Source organism: Eubalaena glacialis, chromosome 4, assembly GCF_028564815.1.
Source record: "Eubalaena glacialis isolate mEubGla1 chromosome 4, mEubGla1.1.hap2.+ XY, whole genome shotgun sequence".
Lineage (NCBI taxonomy): Eukaryota > Metazoa > Chordata > Mammalia > Artiodactyla > Balaenidae > Eubalaena > Eubalaena glacialis.
Genome location: NC_083719.1, coordinates 106943646 through 106962697, shown reverse-complemented (window position 1 = coordinate 106962697; position 19052 = coordinate 106943646). Strand labels below are relative to the sequence as shown.

Here is a 19052-nt window from a genome sequence, read left to right as displayed (position 1 = left end):
ATTTGTTTTTCTAAAGATGAAAATGAATGCAGGACCAAGCCAGGAATCTGTGAAAACGGGCGTTGCGTTAACACTATTGGGAGCTATAGGTGCGAGTGTAATGAAGGCTTTCAGTCAAGCTCTTCAGGCACTGAATGCCTTGGTAAGTTGATAAACGAGTATATTTTCCTACGGTAAATAAAACATCTGTTTTGTGACATCATCACAGAAGAGTTCTACATAGCATCCCTGTCTGCTAAACAGATTCCCCAATCTGAGTAATCCACGTACCTCTTCCTTAAAGGTAGACATCTATTAAAATGACGTATTTGTATATGTATGCGTTGTACCTACATCTGTGCTTAATGTAAATAACCATCTTAAATGATCTTTCCAAAATTAAGATCAATTAAGCTCTATGGAAAATGTGACTTTAGTAAAACTTACATCAGGGGATGATTTAATTCCAAAAGAAAATATTTGCTAGGTAAGGTAAGCTTTGCTGTACTAATGATATTAAAGAAAATACCACATTTCAAAAATGCAATGAAAGTTGATTTTTATTTTATGGTACAGGAAAATGTTTTACAAAATATTTTCTTGTGGGAAATATAAGTCTCAGACATTTTAATGATAACATGCATACATCATAAACCATTTTAGTTAATTATAAGCAGGTGTAAAAGTATGGAGTAGTAAAATTTAAGGCAAACAAAGAGAAATAGCACTCATCACTGGATTTGGTGCAAAAATAGAACATTTCAACTACATCAGATTGTTCTCAAAATGCTGTCATCTGCTTCAAATCCTAGGAAATTATTAGTCAAGAAATTGGCTATCGTTGTCTTAAATCTAGACCTTTTTGGAAATAGAAAAGATAACCTACAGAAAAAGTGTTCTTTTCTGTTCATATTATTAATAGTTCATTAGGATGGTTCTTAAAACCACATAAAAGATCTCTTTGCCTACTTATATCAGTGAAATCCCTTTATTTATAATTAAAAAACTACTTAATCCAGTGTTTGAACAGTCTTTTAGATGTCTAAAATACAGGAGATTAGATTGAATATGTACCAAAATTATAACATAGTCTAGAATTTGCTTTTCAAAAACAAATTCTGTTGCTCATTTGCCTATTTAAAGGGAAGTAATTTTCTTTGATTTTCCTTTTACCTGGATTCTACAGGAATGGTAGTTTACTATCACTTAGCTGCAGATGAAAAAAAAAGAAAAATCCCAAATCTATTTCTTAAGTATAGTATCACTTATTATTAAATTTAATAAACTGTGTTTAGTGAAAGAACACTCTGTGAAATTAATCTCCAACAAAACTTTCTAATCATTGTCTTAAACATTGTCTTAAAAGAATATTTAGCTTTTAAGAAAGTATTTCTAAGGAGAACATTGATTGTCCTATTTAATTTGAAGACCAAGCTGTCAGTTCCTTGACATTGATGCCTATTAACTACATTGTCATTTCAGACAATCGACAGGGACTCTGCTTTGCAGAGGTATTGCAGACCATGTGTCAGATGGCATCCAGCAGCCGTAACCTTGTCACAAAGTCAGAATGCTGCTGCGATGGGGGGCGAGGCTGGGGTCACCAGTGTGAGCTCTGCCCACTTCCTGGAACTGCCCAGTACAAAAAGATATGTCCTCATGGCCCAGGATATACCACTGATGGAAGAGGTAAGGAGTTGAGGAAATTCATGCATATTATTAACACAGTGAACATTAATTCAGATTAATTTGAAGGAGGTAAAATAATAGCTAAAATATGTGTGAGTATGTTGTGGTTGTATATGCTTTTCGCTAATGCTTCAGAGACTTTAAAAGGTATAATCTTCATATCAAATCTAAAAGGCAGAATCTATTATTATTCCTATTTTAACAGATAGAAACTGAAGCACAAAGCTTAAACGATAAATCATTTTCCCAAGGTCACAGCCTTTTTAAGGGGTGGACCAAGGAATGGAACATATCTGTCTAACCCCAAAAGCCATGTTTAACCCCTGAACTATACTTGCTTCATTTAAATAAAGATTGCTTGTTTGTTTGTGTGTAACGCATTTGTTTGAGTGTACGCAGGAACTCATTCTGTTTGCAACATATTTACAAACCAGCAAGTCTCATAAATGATTAGTAGTTTCCATTTTTGTGGTACAATCAGTATACTAATGTCCTAAAAATATCATTTTCCTCTATTACTATACAGATTCTCGACCCTGTGCTTGATTACTTTGCTAATGAAACCCTTTCTTCAGTCTAATGCAAGTGTGAATGTAAAGCCAATCCATGGTATACTATCACAAATTCCAAATTAGTTGAACTTCAGAGGGGTAGCTTTCTAGATTCCCAAAAAATAATTCATACTTAAGATTGCAGAACGAGTAGACTTCAATGGGGCTTTCCACATAGCCTTCCTTTTGTTTACCTCTTCCTATCACTTCAGATTCTTTTTTTTCTCTCCCTTCCATGTTGCCACTGGACTGAATGATGAAAAGGTACACCAGCACAGTTACAAATGTTGGTTCCTAGTGATCTGTCCATTCCTTAATTTCTCTTAGTTTCTAACCAGTTTTATTCTTGCTTCTGTATTAACTTACATTTGTTTTTGCCTTGGGGTTTTTGGCGCACAGATATTGATGAATGCAAAGTTATGCCGAATCTCTGCACCAATGGTCAGTGCATCAATACCATGGGCTCCTTCCGATGCTTCTGCAAGGTTGGCTACACCACGGACATCAGCGGAACCTCGTGTGTAGGTAAGGCGGGGCGAGGCGTCTCTGCATCTGGGTGGTTGTTTCCTACATGTCATTTACTGTCAGCAGAGTATCTTTATTCTGGAGCTTTGGAGTGTACATTTTGTTAAAAAGATGCCATTCCTTTCAGTAATGTGGTTCTTAATATCACAGGAGTTGTCCAAGGCCTTGTCTAGTAATGTGAGACACAGAACTGTTCAATTCATCAAAAAGTCTGTGCGATTAGGGAAACACAGAAATTATTAAAAATATATTTTCAACATTTTATGTTTAATTTAAAATGTATAAAGGCACATTTGTTTGTCATTCTTTTAATGAAAGAATCGGACTTTTGATTGTGAAATTGTGTGTTTGCATATGGAGAGAGTGCTTTTTGCTTGTTTCTCATTGTGGTTTTTTGGCATAAAATATACCAATTAAGCATCATCTAAAATTTCCAGTTACAAAGCAGTCTCAGTACAGAGACCTTCTACATTTTTACAATCTCTTTTTCTAATTTATTTTATTGTCTCATCGACACCATTCTATGACCATTGGAGGGGGTTGGTAGCTTGCCTTTCTGAGTCTTTCCAAAGCATTTAGTTTTCATTAAAGAAAAAAAACTTTTCTCCTTCATATTTCATCAACTTACATCAACTTGCTTTAATAACAAGCACACCTGGCATGAAAAGGTTAAGAAAAACCAAACTAAATCTTAGTAAACATTCAACCCACTTGTTTGGGCAAGAGAGTGAGAGAGACTAGGCTATCAGTCATGAGCTTTTAGCATTCTGTGGGCATCAATCAATGTGTTTTATGGGGGAAATGGAGATGATTTGCTATCAGAGTCCTAGCAGAAAGAAGGTGGCATATTCAAATGAGGACAGTTTACGGAGCCTTGTTTTTGACGAAGAGACAGTATATAAAGGTGTGGGCAGAGTGGGCAGAAACTACAAGGGATAATGCTGAGTGCTGGGGCTGTACCACCTCTGGGCCAAAGACAGAGGGAAAGATTGAAACTTAGAAGAGGGAGGAAGTTTTGCCCAGACACCTGCCTTGAGAGCATCTGTGACCTCTGATCCCATCTTGCGAGGAGGGAATTGAGGAATTAAGGACCAGCCTGAAGTCAGAGGGCAGGAGAGCCTGCTAATGGTGTCTGTGCAGTTCAGCCTCCTGGGCCCGAGAGCAGGGTGGACCAGGGTGAGGACTGCATCTGAAGGGGGAAGTGGAAGACTTCCAGCACGGTCTGTGATGCCGAAAGATTCTTAGGGGAGTGTCAGCTAAGAGAGTTTGAGAACTTCTGCCACATCCACATGTCAAAGGCAAGAAACTCTAGCCTTTAAGTTTATGATTCTCAAGCTGTAAACCAAAGTACACCAATCTAAAAAAATCTAGTGTATTTTTTTGAACCCAGACAGTTGTTCCGGTTATTATAATATTTGCCCAAGACACGCTCAACACGCTCAGTAAACCAGTAAATTACTTTAGAGAAGATTGTTCTGTGCCTCGTTTCTATTTTCCATTTTAAGTTGAAGAGGAAAAGAACAAGATGAAGTGAGAATATGGAGGGAGGAAAGGGACTGGTTTTTCCTTCTAACCAATAATTTAATCCTCACATCACTTTTGCTTAGATCTTGATGAATGTTCGCAGTCCCCAAAACCCTGCAACTTCATCTGCAAGAACACCGAGGGGAGTTACCAGTGCTCCTGTCCTCGGGGCTATGTCCTACAGGAGGACGGAAAGACATGCAAAGGTGAGTGAAGAGTCTGCATTTGTGACCCTCTCTTTTTTCAGATTCAAAGTCAGCTAATCAGGGATGATACTGTGTGTCTCACCTTCACTAAAGCACATCTTCCTAGTGACCATTTTATGATTCATAGAAAATTCTACCAAAGGACACATGCCAGGAGGCAGAGAGAATTAAAACCTGGGTTACAGTGGTTTGCTTCTTACAGCAAACCACACAAACTGAAAAATAAATTAAATAATACAAAAAGCTATGGTGAAGGAAGAGATTGAACAACTAAAATAATATTTATTTTGTTGCTTATCTGAGATTTCATTTCTCTAAACTATCTTTATTACACGTTTACTGCAGAAGATTGAAAATGAATAGGTAAATTTAAATGTTTGCTTACATAGTATTAGTAGTAATTATCAAACTAAGTTAGATAATTAAAAGAGCTTCAATACTATACTCATACGTTCAATTTTATAGTAAACCTCATAGGTATGAAAATAATGGACTGAGGAAATTCCTGTCTAATTAAATTTTTGAAATACAGTTTATTCTCAAGAAGATGAAGTTTTATTTCCAAGAAATACCAAAAAACAAATAGAATAAAATAATAGGAAGCAATATTATTCTCTTGGCTCTACTTAGTGAAACATTATGAGTCAATTTAATTTTGCACGTTGTTTATAGTTATTTTTATTTGAGTGCAACTGTGTGTGTGTTTTAAGCTTTAAAATAATTAGTCTTGTCTGCATCTTACATTGCTCTGTGAATTTATTTAAATGTATTTTCCCATATTAAGTTCCAATCCAACCAAAATCAGATTTTGAGTTTTCTATCAATATAGTTCAAATACTAGTTCCATTTATGACTAGAATCATAGATGCTGTGTTTTTGCTTCTTCTGGTATTTATGATGGTGTTTTCATTTGGATCCTGAGAACCTGACTCAGTGTTTGTGTTAAGACCTTCATCAATTTTCAGATTCTGTTTTATTTTTGTTTAATCCCTTCTTTAATAGAAATAAGTGGCCAACCATGTACTAAACTGTGCATTAAATACAAGAATTATAACCTTTTGATATTAGTTTTGAGAACAGTTCACGAACACCACTATGATTCATCCTTTCAGTTTTTTATTTTAAGAAAACTTTGTGGTATGTATCACCTCAGCCATCCTATCATTGTAGCCCGTAATATTTATGCTGCTTAAGTATGTGAAAAGAAACTACTTGCCGTATGCATATGGATATCTACAAAGCTTCCAGCAAAAATCTAGACAAAATACTCCTGGTGGCTTCATGAGAAAGGAGGCAAAGCCAGATAACTCTGCTCCAATTTTCATAGGCTTCTCTTTCATTGCAGACCTTGATGAATGTCAAACCAAACAGCACAACTGCCAGTTCCTCTGTGTCAACACTCTGGGAGGTTTTACCTGTAAATGTCCACCTGGTTTCACACAACATCACACTGCTTGTATTGGTAAGACAAAACTACAAAAGGGAAATTTTGCAAACTTTTAGTAGAAGCCTAAAACTGTACTTAAAAAATGGTAGAATAACGGCTCAGTATTTACATTAAAACCAATCCCTCATAATTAGTGGTCTAAAAATGTTGTTAATAATATATATATTTTTTCACTAGAACAATATCCAAAGGAAAAAATCCTGTATAGTCCAAGCACATGCACACGAGGTGTATTCCAGGCAACGCCTTTATATTGCATTCTAAATATAACCATGTGTGTTCAGATAAAATATGGTTAAAGGCTCGCTCTAATTTGGAACATGCTAATGAACATGCTGGGTTTTTTTTTTTTTATGTTAGAAGACACACAGGTTAAGAGACTTTCAGTCTGTACTATCGAAAACCATGTCCTCAATTGACCCAAAATATGCTCTAATTTCAAATCTCTTGAAATATATTTTTTCTGACCATTTTTGCCTTTAACATGACCATAAATAATGGTATACATTTCCCTAAAGTTCTGTTTTCACATCATGAAACTTAGGCTTTTATACTTCACTTTTTACTTCATGTAGTAAAATTTGAGTCATATAATAATTGGGAAGCTTGACGCTCTGCCACTTTGTGCTTTGCTAGACAACAATGAATGTGGGTCTCAGCCTTCACTTTGTGGAGCAAAAGGAATCTGTCAAAACACCCCTGGAAGTTTCAGCTGCGAATGTCAAAGAGGGTTCTCTCTTGATGCCACGGGACTGAACTGTGAAGGTGAGTTTATTTGCTCAAATATTCTTATTCTAATACAGCAAACTGTTTTCTTTTAACTTCCAAGCCACTCAATGAGCAATTGAGATCATCTCAAAAGAAAAAAAAATTAACAAAATAAAACCCAGAAATTGATTTTTTTGTTCATAAATTTTCATATATCATTTTGGGGGGCAGAGGAAAACCTTAATGTGATGAAACAAAAATTCTGTGAGTACAAATTGGCTTCTGAAGTAACTATTTACCTAATTACTGATCTAAAAAAGAATTGAACTGAAAAAGAATTCTGTACCTAATTTAGTTTACAGTAGCGTATGAGTAGACCAGAAAAAAATTGGATGTCTGTTCCATGATACTTGAATGTGTAAATGTTACGTGTAAGACAAAGAACGAATTATAGAGAACCGAAAAAATGTACAGAAAGCTCTGGGGAAAACTGATGGCGATTTTATTTGGTCTGAGACTCCTGATTCACTCTCTTTTCTACAAAGGGCATTTCCTATAAAGTTTCTGTCACAATAGGTATTTCCTATTAAATCCAAGGGAACATTTAAGTGGGAATAAAATAAGAATTTGCCTGTGGTCAATAAAATATTATATTGTTCTTCAGTATTTCCATTGCAAGTGCTAGCGTATGAGACAAATGTACTAGGATTGGTAGCTTTTACAAAATGCTCATGCCAGAGATTCTGAGAGCATATACATCCCCTTTATATTTTTATATACATTTGTAATTTATGTCTTTATTGATATTAGTCACCCTTTAATTAATTATTCGTAGAAATATATGATTTTGAATTCTAGAAATATATTCAAAATTGTTAATATACTTAAGAATTACTCAAAGTTTTTAATATACTCTAAGAATTATAGGACTTTTATATGTATCTAATTTTCCGCCAAGAAAAATTCAATTTAAAAATTTTCTATTTTAATATTTTGTATTCGAAGTCATTGAGACTTTGAAAGTATTCTGAACATACAGCTGCTTGCCATGTGTGAGTTTGGCTTGTAACCATCCACATAAGATATCATTTATTAATTATCCATATAAATTTGTTACGCATACATCAGACATGCCAATTTCATTTCACTTTTTATGGGTAGGTTTCAAAGCCTCAGTTGTCATTCCAGGAGAGTATGCATGTCTGAACAAAGAAATTATTCCATATGTGTCATAATACTATATCGTGTCTAAAAATAACGTATTTAGAATACTTTAAATTTGCATCTAATTAATCTTGAATGGTAATAAAATTTTTTGTGTGCAAACCATTATACTTTTTAGGTATTTCTGTAGTGCTTGTATCTTCCCAAAAATGAGGATTACATGTCAATCACTTTTGAACCTACTGGAATATATAATGCAAATATATTTATATCATTTACCAAATAAATCATACCATATATAGTTAATCCATCCAAAATGCACAACATTTGTGGTTGCTATGGTTGATTTGCTGACATTAAGTTGTTATTTAGAGCACTGACGTGGCATGGCTGGTGGATAGCCTAAGAATGATGTGGTTTCTTATCTCAGAACCGTTCTCTGCACCACCACTGATTAATAACCATGTGACTTGGAAAAATCACAGCCCCTCAGTATGTCTTGTTTGTTTGTTCCTGTGATAATAGTTACCCCAGGCTGTGTTTGGAGTTCATTTAAGAATAGTAGAAGAAAGGTTACATAAAGATCTTGCCGGGATTGTTTTTGCAGATGTTGATGAATGTGATGGAAACCATAGGTGCCAGCATGGCTGCCAGAACATCCTGGGAGGCTACAGGTGTGGCTGCCCTCAAGGATATATTCAGCATTACCAGTGGAATCAGTGTGTCGGTGAGCACTCGCTTGTTACACAGCATCTGCCTTTCTCACCTTAAAGTATCTTTGAGTAAAACGAACGAACAATAAGGACTGGCATTTCAGTGTAGCCTTTAAACCCTAGAGCTTAAAAACCAGTACTTAGGACTGATGCATGGGGATCCATTAAACTAGTCTCTGTACATGTGTGTATTTGAAAATATACATGATAAAAATGTTAGGTACCTAAACGGTAGCTCAACTAGAGCTCTCATAATTTTAATTTTCTGCTAGGTGTAATTCTAAGTTTCTGAAGATGGGGTCAAGAATCATCATTTAGTATCTTTTGATTTGGGGTTGAAGGATTGCCCATCCATCCCCCTCATATAAATCTAAAGGGATTCAGATCAACTTAATGAGCACCATTCATCTGTGCTCTCCAGTCACATATTTAATGAAGGGGCTAAAGGATTTTAAGGTAGAAAAAGTACCTAGTTACAGCAAATTCTCTTGAAAACTCCATCCAAAAGTGTTTATAAAATAAAATCTGTAGGCACTCAGCTCCCTTTCTTGCACTTGATAGAGTCATGGAAATTCTCCTTTTAAGGAGAGATTGATCAAAGAGAACATTACTCTCTACTTGAATAGCTGGCTAACTTAGTTAGCATATGCCTAATTTCTTGGCTCCATTTGAATGCCCTTCATAGAGGCACCATCCAACACAGTGTGACATTAGATGCTGGCACAGCAGAACAGAAAGGGGAACAGCGGTCCTGCTGAGAAACAGCGGGGTACTTCCTGTTTCTCTGTAGTCATTTAAATTACCCCACTTGTATTTCAAATATTTTACTGTGAGCAATCCACTAAATAAATTAACCTGATTTTATCCTTGGTGATCTTCTCAAAAGAAATTTCTAATGGCAGTTTAGTGAATTGAGAAAATCAAGACAAATTTCAAAGGAGGGAAAGCAACTCTGAAAGTCATCGCAGGTCTGCTGTGGCCTTGTGCCAGGTTAAAGACAGATGCTTAGCCACACCACAAATAGACACTCGTGGGGGAAATGCAAAAACCACTAATGATCTAGGAGTTAAGGACAGAGTTTGAAAGGATTATCAAAATGATGAGTTAGGCAGTCAATCAAAATAACTTCATAAGTTTAGTTTACTTCTTTTCTCTTCATAGAAAAAAAAATGTCGCAGAAGTTGTTATGCCCTGATTTATTGATTCATAAACAGAGATGTTTAGAGTGTAGGCACACTCTTCAGAACATAGGGAATGGTACTTTTTTAGATAGCTATTAAAACAGTGTGAAACGATTTTATTGTGTTGTTTATAAAATATGAGGCCCAACCCTCTATTTGGTTAATACCACGGGCTTCTTGGTTAATTCTACAGAACTTAAAGCAAAAGAATGATCCTCTAATATTTCACACGTGTCAGCTTAACTAAAATTCTTGTTTTTAAAGTGATCATAAGTGGAAATAGGAACATGTATGGAGTATCAACTCAATTTCTAAGTTTTTAAGTTTCCTGGAGTTTCTGTCTGTAAGCATTTAGTGCGAAAATAGCCACACAGGTTTTCACTGAATTTGGTCTGACTTAAAGTCAGGGCTATGTGGCGTATCCCAGTTCTTCTTGGTGGGATCCTTGGAATAGGCACTTAAGCAAGGCAGTCACCCCAGAGCAGCTCACGCTGGAGTCCAGCCAGAGGCCAGTGTGCCTTCTAGTCAGGAGAGACCCCCATGGGCAGAGGGATAAGTGGTTTCAAAGATGAGTTCAAAGCTAAAGATACGTAAGCAGATATCCCCAACTGCAAGAATTAATTTGTTAGCTTGCTCTGCTAAAATGGGCCTCTGTAAGCAGCAGGCCCCTGGTAAGTAAGATGAAGCAGGGGTTTAATTTGAAAGATTCGAGATTCTTCTGTGCAGGGTTGAGCAGTCCAGCTGGTCTCTAATATAATTGCTGACTTTCTTGCCTTGAACCCACAGAACACAGTTGGAATTTCAACTCAAATATATGGCAGTAAGAGAATTAAACAACCCATTGGGAACTAATAAAAGCAACAAGTTAGCAAAATAACAAGCATTATGACAAAATGCAAATCGAAAGGCCACAAATCATTTTTATCTGTCACTATGGGTATGAATATCTTCAGTTATTCATATGATTGAGGGGGGAATATAGTATGAAGTATTTCAGACAGATTTAAGTGGGGTCCCCTTGTAAAAAGACAAAAATGTTAACTGTATCAGGTAACTTAAGTAATATTAAATTGTAAACCTACAATGTTGTTAATACTACTACCAATTTAAGAAAAATGACAGTTCTTGTACGTGTTAATATTGAAAAAAGTTTTTAATTCAAATGAATACTTTCAGAAGTTTCCAGCCAGTTACCACAGAACATTTATAACATTCTGGTACGTAGATTGTACAGATTTAGGTAACATTCTCAAATATATGCAAGCATGACGATTATTCCAAATTGAAAATAAGGGAATATTATTAACATTTGCATATGATTACTTCTTAGTATATGAAGCTTTGGGTTATGTGGTGTCAGCAACTTCTAGTTCCTTGTATGTCCTTTTCAAAATAACTTGAACATGGTTTAGCGAGGCTTGAGTCAGCTCAAAGTAGGTCTCAAACAGGAACATATTTTCAAAGTCAGATTACCTAAGCCTATAGAATTATGCTGTGATGTACGGTTATAGCATATAAATGTGAAGTCTATCCTGGTGCTTCCAAAAATTTTACCTATTTAAAAATGTTCTTGTCAGTGGTATGTTTAAAAGCAATTTATTCAACTAATTGGTTTTGCCTGGTAATTATTCTACCTAACACAGTGTCGAATACTATATTCATAGCAGGATCATTTTGTTAAATTATAACCTAACTCACATTCTCCATTAGGAGAGAAACACCACATATAAATGTCAGATTTAATTATAAAAGCAGATGAGCCTTTGAGGCAGAATTCTAAGTCTTTCGTATGTAGAAATAAAATAGTTATATTTATGTCATAGGTAGCCTGGTTATTAAGAATGTATTCATATACTTTCTCCCCATGAAATGAAGGCTAAGAATTTGTACATATTAGGTAATCATAGTACATTTCATATCCAGTAATTAAGAATTCTACATTTGGCAGTTTGGTTTAATTCTGAAACTATAATCACGATACAGAAATGTGCCTAATAACATCGGCCCTCTCAATAACCTCTGTGCCATAGTTAATGAAGTTTAATTTCCTGTGTGAGAGGCCTCTTCACTGAGACTGTATCTGCATCTTCCGTAATCTCACTGAGCTCCTGCAGATAAGCACTTCCCTGTAGCTGCTGTGTCCCAAGGGTACACCTAATTGCATATGGGCCTGTTTCCCCACATGGGCTGAAACATAGACTTGTCAGGTATTAGGTAGACAGACACACTATGCTCCAGTGCAGTCACGAGAATTTGAAAGAATTCCATGAACCAAATGTGACTGGTGCCCAGGGTGACTTTTGGATTATAATAAAGCCCACAGGGGTCAAGCCACAAAATAGGTATCAACCAGATAGTTAAGAGCAAAATTGTCGTCTCCAAAGTTAAAAGCACAATCAAGCTTTGAATTTGTAAAAATGATAAGAGCAGCTGAAAGTATCAACCTGTAATTATCTTGCTGTCAGGCATTTATGGTATAATGTGAGTCATTAAACTAGTAAAACCTGTGTCAGGTGATGGCTTGGTGCAAACCCATGTCAGAAGGCAAAGTCTGCATTTGATGCATTCTCAAGTGTTAAAAGTGTACGAGGTTATTGGTTCAGAAGTTTCAATTAAATAATGTTTATTTCAGTCATTTTCATTTAAGGTATTTAAATTTTTTATCTGTTTTTCTTTCCATATATAGTGAAGGCTTTGGGAATTGCTGGGAGAATGGATAAAAATACAGATATAAATAGAGGCTTTTAAAAAATTGACATATAATTCACATACCATAAAATTCACCTTTTAAAATGTACGGTTCAGTGGTTTTTAGTATATTCTCACAGCAGTGTGCAAACATCAACACCACAATATCTTCATCCCCCCAGAAAGAAACCCCATACCCATTAGAAGTCATTCTCCATTTCTCCCTCCCCGCAGCTCCTGGCAACTAGGAATCTGCTTTCTGTCTCTGTGAAATCTGTCTGAAGTATAGGCTTTTGAAGTAACCCTCTGATAAGAGAATAGAAGAGTTCTTCAGTAGTCAAACTGCAAATATCTGTCCCCAGAGGCTGCCAGGGTATTCAGAAAAACCTAGTACAAACAGAATATAAAAGGGCGGGGCAAGGTTTTGTTTAAGTCATAATTTAGGGGGATTTGTTGGGTCTTGTTGTGTTTTTTTAAAATTTCATAGGCTTTGCAAATCAACCATCAGGGTAAACATTTAAAAAATACAGTTCTAGAGCTATTTCCCCTGGAAAATCATAGGTACTTTGAAACTCAGGCTCTTCTTTGCCCCACTGCCCCTACCCCTTGTAAGAGTCTCTTGCTTTATGTTCATAGATGAGAATGAGTGCTCCAATCCAAATGCCTGTGGCTCTGCTTCCTGCTACAACACCCTGGGGAGCTACAAGTGCGCCTGCCCCTCTGGGTTCTCCTTCGACCAGTTCTCCAGTGCCTGCCACGACGTGAACGAGTGCTCGTCTTCCAAGAACCCGTGCAATTACGGCTGCTCCAACACGGAAGGGGGCTACCTCTGCGGCTGCCCACCTGGCTACTACAGAGTGGGACAGGGGTAAGGCCCTCCACCTCCCCGCACACAGGAAGGCGAGCGTGGTCCAGCTCAGGCTGCCCTCCCTGTGTTCAGGCCGCCTGGCCGCCCGGCACTGGGAGGGGGGAGTGAACGGTGATTAAAAGCCCACAAGGGAAAAGCACTGATCAGGGCACTTAGGGAATGGGAGGAGGAAGCACATGGAAGAAGAAACACATGGAAGAAGGCATGTGGATTACCTCCTTTGTGGTGAGCATAAGACTCGAATGTGTATACAGGTATCACTCTCGTGCCTCTTGAAACGGCCTGAGTGGATTCAGTTGGATTCCCTCAAGGCCAGAGACAAGCAGTTGTCTAAAAATGCTGTGGCTCACGTGTTGTCAGAGACACCTGAGTTAAGAAGTACAAATGGAAATGGCTTCACTCCAGATTCTTCTGTGAATTTTGGCAGGTGCTAGCTCCATGCTCCGTGAGGAAGGAGTTGTCCCTCTCTTTGCTCATCTGGTTTTTTGTTGCACAGAGAGGATGCGCCTGGTTGGTGTGACACTGTCTCCGCAAGGCTGGGTTCCCTCCAGCTAGTCGCACTTTCCCAAGTGCAGCTGTCTCAAGTCCTATCAGCTGCAGATGAGGTGCTGGCCACCTGCATCCTTCCTTCAAGGAAGCCAGCGCTCAACTGCACAGAAGAGAAGAGTTTAGGAGTCAGTCAGGGTCACCCTCCTCAGAAGAAGCAGTGTGTGAGTCAGACACTGAGGGTCGTGAACTAGTATGTCCACTGTGGGTACATAATAATGCTTGAAACGAAAGTCTTGGTGTAGACAAGGGTCATTTAGAGCCAGCTCGCTGACTCTTTCACTAACCAGAATTGGAGTTCAGAAATCTCAGTTGGTACAGCAGAGAGCTTTGTTGTGAGCAGCAAACATAGGCTTCAGGCTTTTGAATCAAAAGAACTTCTGGCACTCTCTTTGGAAATTCATACTTTGCTTTTATCTTCTTGATTTAACTACACATAGTGCTTCAGTCTAATTAGGATCGAAAATTGGGGAAACTTGGGGCTCACTCTTAGAAGAAATTTGCTGTTCAAAATAAAGGAGGATCTCACGTATTAAGTGTTGAAGAAAAGAGTTACCAAGACTATTAGGTTTTTATATTTATGATCTTAAGGTTTGCTTTGTGGGTTTCTTATTTTGGAAAGATCTCTGCTCTACCTCTGGAAAACAGTAGTCAACATTATAATGAAGTCTAACATCACCTTGCATCCTATTGCAAATAGCCACTGTGTCTCAGGAATGGGATTTAACAAAGGGCAGTACCTGTCGGTGGATGCAGAAATGGATGAAGAGAACGCTCTGTCCCCGGAAGCATGCTATGAGTGCAAAATCAACGGCTACTCTAAGAAAGACAGCAGACAGAAGAGAAGTCTTTATGAACCCAAACCCACTGCTGTGAGTAACCTCACTTTGTTTTGTCACCAGATTTTATCCATATGGAGTCACGTATATTTTGCAGTAAACTTTTATGTCGGTTTCAGCCTCAGTGAAGCTAAAACTGTCATGAAATTTATTGGCTAAATTCATGGACACACTATGGCAGAGACAAGTAAATTAAAATTAGAGGCATTTTTAGCTCAAAACACAAGGACTGGGGGACTTTAAGATTCACAGTTTCAGATCATATGTTTTCATTCTTTGATTTGTGCCAGAAGGCAATAATATGTCCTTCTAGGAAATAACTATTTTGAAATGATTCAAAAACCAAAATTATTTTGAATCTGTCCAGTTCTGTTGTATACATATGTAGTGCACTGGGCTGATTTTAATTTTCAGTAGGTAAGCCAACTAGGTCTTATATTGTAATATTTATAAGACAGGTGTTCCTCCCATAAAGAGTTTATATCCACATAACTTGTATTTTGTAAGGAGCTGAAGATCTGAATTGCCTGCTGCTGCTATGTCTTTGCTGTTCATAGTATTTAGCAGAGTGGTTAAAGGGGCGGGCCACAGACTTCATGATTTTGAATATGTTCCCTGATCCTCCCTACTTACTACCCATGTTACATGGGCCATTTTACTTAACCTCTCTCTACCTCAATTTCTTCACCTGTGAAATGGGAATAAAAATAATTACCTCTGAAGGCTGACAAGAAGATTGAGTGATTACTGTGAAGCTCCTGGAATGGTGCCTGGCATAAGCATCGTACGTGTTCTCCGAATAGTACCCGGTATCTGGAGATGTTTTCCCCCAGACATCAGGGAGAGTACCATCCTTGTCAGTTAGTGTTACTGCAGAATCCCCCATCAAAAAACCTAGTCTTCAACTCACTGGCTGTGTGAATTGGGCAATTTGTTTCAGTTTTCTGGGCCTCAGAAACTTATTTGTAAGACTAGATAGACTTCGCTAGCCAAAAAGTCTCTGGTTCTATTTTATAATAATAAATAGGCCAGCATTACATTTACCTTGCGTAGACTGGGGTGTCTAACTGATATTTAAATATGCCAACTGAGATATTCATCAAGTATCCCAAACTACAAATCCAGAAATTCTGCTCATAAAACCTTCCCATCATAGTTCTGGGGACAGGATTTTGTCTGCACACTGATGGGGGCACTTCTGTGCCACTTTTCTCAAGTTCTTGGCAAGCGCCCACTCAAAGCATTGATTTTTTTTTTTTTTTTTTTTTTGCCTGTCTTACTGAAATAGCATTTCTAAACCTCCCATACTGCTGACTGAGGGAGACTTGGTTCATCTGGGCCGTGCCCCATTGGCTTTTTACCAAAGCTGGTTCAAACCTGAGCCCTGACGACTCTGCAGGTCCCTCCCTCTGCACTAACAGCTCCCAGCAAAGACACTCACTCATGGTTTGTGACCATAAAATCAACCTGGGCCTTCAGAGTGAAGAGCCCTCTGGGGACAGTCCCTGCTGTTAGATAACAGCTGCACTTCTCGTTTTAACTCCAGCAAAAAAAAAAAAAAAAAAAAAAAATTACAGTCATTTCCTAAATTGTCTCTTGTTTATTATTAATAAGCGTGATATTCCATAAACTCAACAAAAAAAACTTGAAATGTGAGTGCTCCCCGTAGGCCCAGACCTGTAACTTTACCTGGATAAGGCTGAGTGAGAAGTCGTAAAGATTTACAGGGCATACTCTGTGGAATTGACCTTTTCTCCCAGCCGACAGTAAGTTACAAGCAGAGTGAGGAGGGGCAGAGATACATCGTCCTTGTGGCTGCACCCCGACAGCAGGCTCCTTTTGAGTCATCTACCTGTGCTGTCGAAGCTCTTCCCACATCGTTTCCTGCTCTTTCTCCAGGTTGAACAGATCAGCCTGGAGAGTGTCGACATGGACAGCCCCGTGAAAATGAAGTTCAACCTTTCTGGCCTTGGCTCTAAGGAGCACATCCTAGAACTCATGCCCGCCATTGAGCCACTCAACAACCACATCCGCTATGTCATCTCCCACGGGAATGACGATGGCATCTTCCGCATCCACCAAAGGAATGGGCTCAGCTACTTGCACACGGCCAAGAGGAAGCTCGTGCCTGGCACACACACACTGGAAATCACTAGCATCCCTCTCTACAAGAAAAAGGAGCTTAAGAAACTGGAAGACAGCAATGAGGACGACTACCTCCTAGGGGAGCTCGGGGAGGCTCTCAGAATGAGGCTGCAGATTCAACTCTATTAACCCCTTGCAGACTTGGTTCCAGGCTCAAATCCCTGCACAGCCAGCCTTCAGAAGCCTCTGAGAAATCAATGACTAATTTTAAAGAGGAAAAAAAAAGACTTTTATTTCTTTCCTCCCTGTCTCAGACTTTAGAATGTTGACCCTCACAGGGAGTGATAATTAGACTCTGGTGTGGCCAAAGATTTGAGTACAGAGGCAACCGTGGTTACTGTATTTTCTATATAACTTCACTTTAAAATATATTAAAAAAAAAAAAAAAACCTAAATATTCAAGAGATCAGCATATGGCACTAAATGCACAAAAATAATGTGAGCTTTTTTTTTCCTGTTAGCAGTCTGTAACACTTTGGGTATTTTGCTATAGTTGCTAATTAAAAAAATATAGATGTTTATTTATTTTTAATGCAGTAATATATGGAGAAATGAACAAACTATGTAAACAAAAAGGGAAACTCACTTGTTTTTCTTTAGATTTATAAATTTGAGCTATTTCTTTTAGAGGTGCTTTTTAAAAAATTCAGTAGATTCAAGAGGTGTTTCCGTTGGTTTTCTGCCAGTCATCCAACTGGTACACATCTGATTATTTTAAAGGAAGCCTCACAGAGCTGAACGGGCAGTGTAATCAATGTGTCATTAGATCCTTTATAAAGGAGACCAAAGCCAGAGCAGCTCACTGTGATGATATTTCACATCACCAGACACACCAGGCAACAGAAGATGAAGCACAACCACTGTAGCAAAATACCTTGACTGCTTGTGAGACCAGTAGCGTTGCAGGCCAAACCGTACTGTATTTCCTTCTCATAACCTCAAGGAAGCACATGTGCTACCCACAACACCTCATTCTTACCCAGGGCGTGCTGCATACTTGTGGTATTGTAGGCAGCTGAAGAACTGCTGTTCCTTCGGAAAGGAACACCTGGCGTTCTGTAGTGTTTGGTGCTGTCTTAGATTAATGGTGCATTTATTATGTTCAAGCTATTTCAGGATTGCCATATGTGCAAACAAATCATGCAGTACAGCCAAGGAATATATGTTGTTTTTTTTTAAATCCATTTTTTTTAGAATTTTCATTAATACTGTAGTTATACACCATATGTCTCGTTTTATCATAGCCTATTGTGTATGAAAGATGTTTGTACAATGAATTGATGTTTAGTTTGCTTTAGTCATTTAAAAAGATATTGTACCAGGATGTGCTAATAAGAGTACGTCCCCGTGTTCTTCTCAACCCAAGAACCTGTCCCTGGACCAGTGACCAAACCTCATATGTGAAATGGCCAAAGCACATGCAGGCTCTGGGTTGTTCCTCTCACACCTGTGCTGACCAAAGATTAGTCACCAGTTAGATCCAGTTTGGGACTTTGTTTTGTTTTCTAATAACTAAAAAAACAAACAGTGTAAATTTGTAATCAAGTGTTTATGAGGAAAAACTTATGGCTTTTGGTTTTGTTTGTTTTCGTAGGTCTGTGTATCAAATATGACACTTTTCTTGCAATAAAGCTTATTTTGGGGTAGCTTTCCGACTGAGAGTTTTATGGGACTACAACCCCTGTTTTGTCTGTGGGAGGGGCTGGGGGCTTTGCTTACAGGGACCTGTATGAAAGTACCAGAAGGAAAGCCAGGCACATTTACAAGAAAACAAGCAACTGCTGTCAAGTCTGTGACACAAAGTAAGCAGCAGTGTTCAACTGACAATTACAATGTAAGGTCATATTCAAATTGAAGGACATAGTCAAGGCCGTTGGTTGTTCACTTCTGCGTAGACTCTAAGCCTCCAAGGACCCATCTTCCTAGAGACCTCAGAATCTCTTCACTTCGTCCTCACCTGTCGTTTGAGTGCCATTGTGTTAAAGCACCCTAAAACACCTGTGAGGAAGTGAAACATTCTCTTAAAGAGTCTTCCTTCTTAGGGTTTTCCTGAACTTGAGTTTTTAGGCAAAAGTATGCAGCAGGCATACCCCAGGCCAAATGGCACCTTCACCAAAAATAACAGGAAGAGAGCTTCCTGTCTCTTGCAGTGTTGTACACTGTCCTCACAGGACAAGTATATAGCTAGGAGAAGTCGTTTAACAGGGACTCTCTTCTGATACACAGCTGAAATGAGAACAGACACTCTCTGAAGTTAATTCCATACAAAGTTTGAGAAT

General features: G+C 38.1%; 1 protein-coding gene across 1 annotated transcript in view; it reads left to right on the top strand.

The window, feature by feature from the left end:
* FBN2 (fibrillin 2) overlaps positions 1–16902 on the top strand; it is a 245668-nt gene extending 228766 nt beyond the window's left edge. Inside the window, exons 56-65 of the mRNA XM_061188122.1 lie at positions 17–142; positions 1462–1668; positions 2619–2744; positions 4352–4474; positions 5820–5936; positions 6558–6686; positions 8401–8520; positions 13012–13243; positions 14490–14661; positions 16528–16902. Coding sequence (XP_061044105.1) covers positions 17–142; positions 1462–1668; positions 2619–2744; positions 4352–4474; positions 5820–5936; positions 6558–6686; positions 8401–8520; positions 13012–13243; positions 14490–14661; positions 16528–16902 — 1727 coding nt within the window. The remainder of the gene's footprint in view (positions 1–16; positions 143–1461; positions 1669–2618; positions 2745–4351; positions 4475–5819; positions 5937–6557; positions 6687–8400; positions 8521–13011; positions 13244–14489; positions 14662–16527) is intronic.
* Positions 16903–19052: the final 2150 nt, after the last annotated feature.